General features: G+C 39.7%; 1 protein-coding gene across 2 annotated transcripts in view; it reads left to right on the forward strand.

The window, feature by feature from the left end:
- The window catches only part of LOC101855193 (delta-like protein 4), a 12,739-nt gene that overhangs the window by 4,119 nt on the left and 1,048 nt on the right, over positions 1-7,572 (forward strand). The window contains exons 2-7 of one of the 2 annotated variants that reach the window (XM_005099775.3): positions 619-741; positions 1,130-1,252; positions 1,985-2,107; positions 2,480-2,602; positions 3,770-3,892; positions 5,595-5,715. In XM_005099775.3, coding sequence (XP_005099832.1) covers positions 619-741; positions 1,130-1,252; positions 1,985-2,107; positions 2,480-2,602; positions 3,770-3,892; positions 5,595-5,713 — 734 coding nt within the window. In that variant the 3' untranslated portion in view covers positions 5,714-5,715. The remainder of the gene's footprint in view (positions 1-618; positions 742-1,129; positions 1,253-1,984; positions 2,108-2,479; positions 2,603-3,769; positions 3,893-5,594; positions 5,716-7,572) is intronic. The other variant, XM_005099776.3, reaches the window with a different exon arrangement.

Consider the following 7,572-nt stretch of genomic DNA (forward strand, 5'->3'; position numbering starts at 1 on the left):
TATATATATATAATATATAATATAATATAATATATATATACAAACATACACACACTCACATACACATATTCTTCAACTGTTTTTAAAGCATGGTAACATTTACATATTTGTACGTTTCAAAAAGACCGACAACAACAATAGCAACACCAGCAACATCATCAACGACAACATCAAAAACAACACCAACAACAACACCTTCAACACCACCACCACCAACAACAACAACAACATCAACAACAACAATAATAATTAATTACAACGACAATGACAACGACAACAACAACAACAACAACAGCAAGAACAACAACAACGAAAACAACAACAACAACGACGACATCCACGACCTTGACACAACAACAAAAACAACGAAAATAATAAGAACAGCATAAACTATAATTCCATCAAAAATAATACTCTTAACGACGACAATAATAGGCAACAAGAACTATGCTCTTCGGCCTCCTAAAAGCCAACATGTATCACCAAAAAATCTAATTTTGAGAAGTTCCAGCATCTTTCACAGCCCTAGTTGTTACAATAGTAATACTCAGCCAGCAGAAATGGCGTGTGTAACCCTGGGTCAATACAAACACGTCCTGTTTACTCTGTCTGTTCCAGTAACCAGGGACCCTTGTGCTAACTTCGAGTGTTTGAACGGAGGTTCCTGCACTGCACCTGCCGACCTCCCATCTTGTAGGTGTACAGGAGGGTATTTCGGGGACAAATGTCAATTCGGACCAGGTAGGTTGACAACAACAATAACAACAAATGGACTAGTAATGACAACACAAAATTACAATAACATCAACAGCAATAACATTTTATAAGATCAAAACAACAATGGCACACCAATTAAAAGCGACAAAAATAACACAAACAGCTTCAACCATAACATCAACAAGTACACTGTCAACAAAAACAGTAGAAACCAAAAGTAACTATAACTATACTCTTGGTCCTCCACAAAGTCAACACATATCATAAAGTCTCTAATTTTGTGAAGTTTCAGCATCCTTCATAGCAGTAGTTGTTACATTAATAATAAACAACCAGCAGAAAGCAGAAATGGCGTGTGTTGCACTGAGTCAATACAAAGTTTGATATGTTCTGTTTACTCTGTCTGTACCAGTAATCAGGGACCCTTGTGCTGGCTTCGAGTGTTTGAACGGAGGTTCCTGCACTGCACCTGCCGACTTCCCATCCTGCCTATGTCCACAAGGGTATTACGGAGACAAATGTCAATTCAGACAAGGTACGTTGTTTGGGGTTGGGTTTTTTTCGTTAATTTTATTTTGAGAAAAATAGACAGGCATAAAAACAGATTGGTAGACAGATACATACAGAAGAGGGGATTGATATGCAAAGAACATTTATAGAAGGAAATTGTGTCATTCAATTGTTTGAAATAAAGATGTTTGGTAAAATTCAAAAGGAAAAAAATTAAGCGAAAGACATTCTGCAGCTGGTTTTTTAAATGCATAATTGAATTTATATCTTTGTGCTTCTCAAATAGACAGACAACAACAATAACAACTGACCGATTGATATCAACAATACCAGCAAACAACATAAACAACAACACTTGCAACACCACCACCTTTAACAAAATCAACAACATAACAACAATGATAACAATTAAGTAAAACGACAACGACAGCAACTGCAACTTCAGCAGCAGCAGCAACAACAACAACAATAACAACAACAAAAGCAACAAAAACAACAACAATGACACAAAAAAACAAGGAATATACCAAGAGCAGAATCAACTACAACTTCCTCAACAACGACACTCTCAACGACGACCGTAGTGGACAACAATAGCAAAGCTATTCGACCTCCACTGTATCAACATGTAATATCTCAAAGTCTCTACTCAAAAAGATTAGTTTCCAGCATCCTTCATATTAATAGCCCTACAGCAGAAACGGCTGGTGTAGCCTTGGCCAATACAAATACGTCCTGTTTGCTCTATCTCTACCAGTAACCAGGGACCCTTGTGCTAACTTTGAGTGTTTGAACGGAGGTTCCTGCACTGCACCTGCCGACCTCCCATCCTGCAGTTGTCCAGGAGGATATTTCGGGGACAAATGTCAATTCGGACCAGGTAGGTTGACAACAATAAAAACAACAAATGGACCAGTAATGACAACACAGACTACAACAACATCAACCGCAGTAACATTTACAAGATCAACACAACAACGGCACATCAACAAAAACAATGAAAATATAACAATGACCTCAACAAGAACACTGTCAACAAAACAGTAATAACCAACAGTAACTATACTCTTGGTCCTCCACAAAACCAACACATATCATAAAGTCTCTAATTTTGTGAAGTCCCAGCATCTTTCATAGCCGAAAGCCATAGTTGCTACATTAGTAATTAACAACCAGCAGAAAGCAGAAATGGCGTGTGTTTCTCGGAGCCAATACAAATTTTAATGCGCCCTGTTTATTATGTCTGTACCAGTAATCAGGGACCCTTGTGCTGGCTTCGAGTGTTTGAACGGAGGTTCCTGCACTGCACCTGCCGACTTCCCATACTGTATGTGTCCAGAAGGATATTCCGGAGACAAATGTCAATTCGGACCAGGTGGGATTTATTTTTGTTAATTGTAATGAGAGAAAAAAATGAAGAGGTATATAAACAGATAGATAGATAAATACGTACAGAAAAGTGAACTGATGTGCAAAGAAATTTACGGAAATTGTGTTATTCAGTCTTTTGAAATAAAGATGTTTATTAAAAAAACAAAAGAAGAAAAATTAAGCTTAAGGCATTTTTTAAACTGTTTTCAAAGCATGGCAACATTTAGATCTCTGTATATCTCAAATAGACCAACAACAACGACAACAACGACAACAACAACAACATCAATGCAAACAACAACAAAACAACAGCAATAACAACGTCAACAACAACAACAACAACACCTCCACCAACAACAACAGCAACACCATCAACAACGACAGCAATAAGAACGCCAACAACAACACTTTCAACAGCAACAACAACAACAACAACAACAACAACAACAACAACAACAAACAATAACAACACAAACAGGCAACGACACTGCCGGGCTCAGGCCGCCAATCGCATAATATGGAAGCGAGTGCGCCCAGATAAAACTGATTACAGAAGACCCCCCGATATCCCATACACGGGCAATTTCCACAAAACGGGAGGCGCTAATTAAATCCAGCAGCTACCAGTCACAACTGACAAAAATCAGGACTGGGCTGCAGGCCTAAAAACATAGAATAGACAACACATCGGACCCAATCTGTTCATTGTGCAGAGAGGAGCCCCAAGATTTGGAGCATTGGCTGCAGAAATGCCCCGTTACAGAAGTCCGGCAGTGGTATCTCTTTGGGGAGGAATCAGGGAGAGTGAACTGTCTCACCCGCTGCCCAAGAGAGGCAGTGGCCTGACGAAGAGCACGCTCTTCGGGGCTCCAAACGATTTGGAAGGATATGCTACCATACACAACAACAACAACCACAATAACAACAACGATGACATAAAAACGAAAACAACGAAAAGAACTAGAATACCATCTACAATAATTAAATGTATCAACAACAACAACACTCTCAACGACGACAATAGTAGACAATAATACCTATGCTTTTCAACCTCCACAAAGCAGCATTCTTTGTAGCTCAAGTATCTACCTATATAATACACAGCCAGTAAAAATGGCGTGTGTTGCACTGAGTCAATACAAATACGTTCTGTTTACTCTATATGTACTAGTAATCAGGGACCCTTGTGCTAACTTCGAGTGTTTGAACGGAGGTTCCTGCACTGCACCTGCCGATCTCCCATTCTGCAGTTGTCCAAAAGGGTATTTCGGAGCCAAATGTCAATTCTCATCAAGTAAGTTGGGGTGTTTTTTTCATAACCTGAACAGGCACACATAACCATAGATAGATAGATAGATAGATAGATAGATAGATAGATAGATAGATAGATAGATAGACAGATAGATAGGTAAGGGGCTCTCGTGGCCTGGTGAATAAGGTGTTGGCCTTTCATTATTCGTCTCCTCTTTCTGCCCCTACCTCCTCATCTCCTTTGCCCCCTCCTCTGGGTTCCTGACTCTTTCTGCAGCCTTTCTACTGCTAATCCTTGGCTCTTTTTTACTGCTGTCTTCCAGACACAACCCTGATCTTCTGGTAGGAAAGATCTACACCCAGCCCTCTCGGACAAGGGCGAAAAATCTCGGAGGGCACGTGTACAAGTTGCGCACGTTAAAGATTTCATGGTGGTCTAAAATCGATAAGAGTAGGCTTCGGCATCCACCCGGGGCAAAATTCAAAATTTCCCACCGACTGAAAAGCTTAATGAGCCCCACGATCTCATATGACCTTATGCAGTTGCGAACGCCATAAAACAGTTACCAAAAAATAGATAGATAGATAGATAGATAGATAGATAGATAGATAGATAGATAGATAGATAGATTAACCGATCGATCAATCGATTGATTAAAATGTCAGCAATGTAATATTCAAAGTAGCTTCTCTACATGAAAATCAAACAAAAAACTGAAGGAGAAACATTTTTGTTAAACAATTTCAGACCTTTTTCCACCAAGATCTATCCCGGCAAACCCTTCCACCTATTTCCTCTGCTTTGATAGAGAGACTTGCACTACATGGCAACCGCCCAAAGTGTCTTTGCGCTTCAGGATATACTGGTCGCACATGCCTTAGAAAATCAAATAAGTTCCTTTTTCCAAAAAAAAAGAGAGAGAGAGAGAGAGAGAAAGAGAGAGAGAGAGAGAGAGAGAGAGAGAGAGGGAGAGAGAGGGGGGGAGAGAGAGAGAGAGAGAGAGAGAGAGAGAGGGGAGTGGGAGAGGGAGAGAGAGGGAGGGAGAGGGGGAAAGAGAGGAGGAAATAGCGGATGGTTCCAGGGTGCCACATAATTCGTTCTGCTTCTTTACTTTTTTCCTTGTTGTTCCCCTCTGACTATCTTGCAACTTCCCTGCCCTAAAAGATGGCTATCGTGTTGACTTTATACTCAAACTGAATGAACATATAATATCAGAGAGACAGAGAGCGAGAGAGGGGAAGGAGAGACGGAGAGAGGTGGGGAGTAGGGAGCATTTGAAGTATAGGAGGATGAATGGCTGAAGTATGGAACTAAGAGTGCACGTTTGAGTGTGCAGGAGAAAAGAAACGAAAAGGGGAGGGGGGGGCAGAGAAAAACCATGAGAGAGAGAGGGGGGAGAGTCGAATAATATAGTAATACGAAAGCTTTCATTACACAAAATGGAGTGCACACGCGCGCGCACACACACACACACATACACACACACACACACACACACACACACACACACACACACACACACACACACACATATATATATATATATATATATATATATATATATTTATATATATACAAACGCGCGTGCGCTCGCGCACCCAAACGCACATCATATACACACACACTCACAAATACACACCACACACACACATACACACACAAACACCCCCTCGTAGATACACATTGTTACGAACTAACTCAAAAATGTTGATCTTTTTGTGGTGACTCTTCTCGTCTGACCTAGATCCCTGCGCTAACTTCAACTGTTTGAATGGAGGTTACTGCTTTTCATTTTTCAACCGCCCATTCTGTTTGTGTCGCTTTGGATATGTGGGGAAAAAATGTCAAACAAGAATCTATTAACGGTGAGTTCTAATTTGTATCAATGCATTTTATTCTACCATCCTGTGTGTGTGTGTGTGTGTGTGTGTGTGTGTGTGTCTGTGTCTGTGTGTGTGTGTGTGTGTGTGTGTCTGTCTGTCTGTGTGTGTGTGTGTGTGTGTGTGTGTGTGTGTGTGTGTGTGTGTGTGTGTCCTGTTGAATAATTGGAAACAATTGTTATGTTAAACAAGAATCTAATATATAATGATGAATTCGCATGTCTGTCACTACACATTTTTCTACCGCCCGTTCAGAGGTGTGTGCGCCGTTGGATATGATATTATCATGGGAAACAAAATCACTACCTCAGAATTACAAAGTTCTATTTGACATTTTTGGCAGTTTTGAGTTACTAAAACCATGAGATCAGAAAACAAATGCCCTATATGCTCTTTCAAAACTGTAAAAATTATTGATTATCAAGATATTCAAAGAATGGCATTCAAAAAAGCTTGAGATATTGTGAAACTCAAAATGTTTATGTCAAATTTCTCAAAACTAAGTACTGACTGAGCAAATAGAATTTTGTAACTCTAAGGTAGCGAAATATCAAACAAGAATCGTATAATGGTGAATTCTATTGTATGTCACTGAATATATTTCTACCGCCCATTATGTGAGTGTCCTGCTTCATATACAGACTTCAACAAAAATTAAGGACCACCTTGACAGACAGCCTTGATTTTTTTTATCCGAAAAAAAACAACGGCAAGGAATTTTTCAAAAATGTTAGCTCTGAAAATGCTAATGGTTACCAATGCGTACTGTAAAGCTTCCCAAAGGAGCAAAACCACCACGAGCTGCACGAAAATCCTCTGGGAATTTTAGCCACATTTGCTGTTTTTTATCGACTTGCATGCAACACCACGGTCATTCCTCAGTTAAAATTTCTAGTACACGTCATAAACGGATTTACGGTCTCGAACTGTGCTCACTTTGGTTGCAATATAAGCCGCCGTTTGCTCAAAATCCAGTATCGCATAAACATGCCACCAAGACGAAAGCTGAGAGACTTTGATGGTGCCAGAGCTATTGCATGGTTGCCTGATGGAGTTGGAGCCCGAGAAGTTGCCAGAAGGCTTGCAGTGTCACACTGTCATTGTCCGCTTGAGGCAGCGCCATCAAACCACTGGATCCATCCAAGAGCTCCCGCATGCAGGTCGACCCAAGAAGACCACTCAGAGTGTTTTCCAGTGGTCCTGAACTTTTGTTGAAGTCTGTAGTTAGTAGGGGAAACAAAACATGTCAATCCAGAAACGAGTAAAGGTGAATTCTAATAGATTCTATATGTCACTGCACAGTAAAGCCACATCCCATTGATGCAGATATGCTAGGTTGTTAGTGTTTTTTGGTTTTGCTTCTGTTTTGTTTGGTTATTTATTGTGGGGAGGGAAAAATTAAACTATTTTCAGAATATTTTTTTTCGAAATAGAAATTTCACAAAGACATAGCAGTTACGTTTCATTTTTATCATAGACCTCACAATATATAAATTAGTTGCCGTAGTATTTGTCAGCATGTATACTGTGCTGAAATCTATGTTTCTTAGTTTATTATTGAAAAATTCTTTTACATCTTTTCAGATGGAAAGGAAAGTTGAATTTGTTATGTCCTCATTACTGTTCACAGTAACAGTACATTTTTGGCGAATTTCAATATCATGACAGCAGCCGTTTCTAATTCCTCACTCTGTGTTGTGATTTGTGTTTTGATTCCTTTGTCTTTGATTAATTTCTTAGTAGCTGTGGTTTTTTAAAGTTAATAATTATCATGTTGTTTTCTTCGCCTATATACAGGATTGACATCTCTCTCTCTCTCTCTCTCTCTCTCTCTCTCTCTCT

This window comes from Aplysia californica, unplaced genomic scaffold, assembly GCF_000002075.1.
Source record: "Aplysia californica isolate F4 #8 unplaced genomic scaffold, AplCal3.0 scaffold00225, whole genome shotgun sequence".
Lineage (NCBI taxonomy): Eukaryota > Metazoa > Mollusca > Gastropoda > Aplysiida > Aplysiidae > Aplysia > Aplysia californica.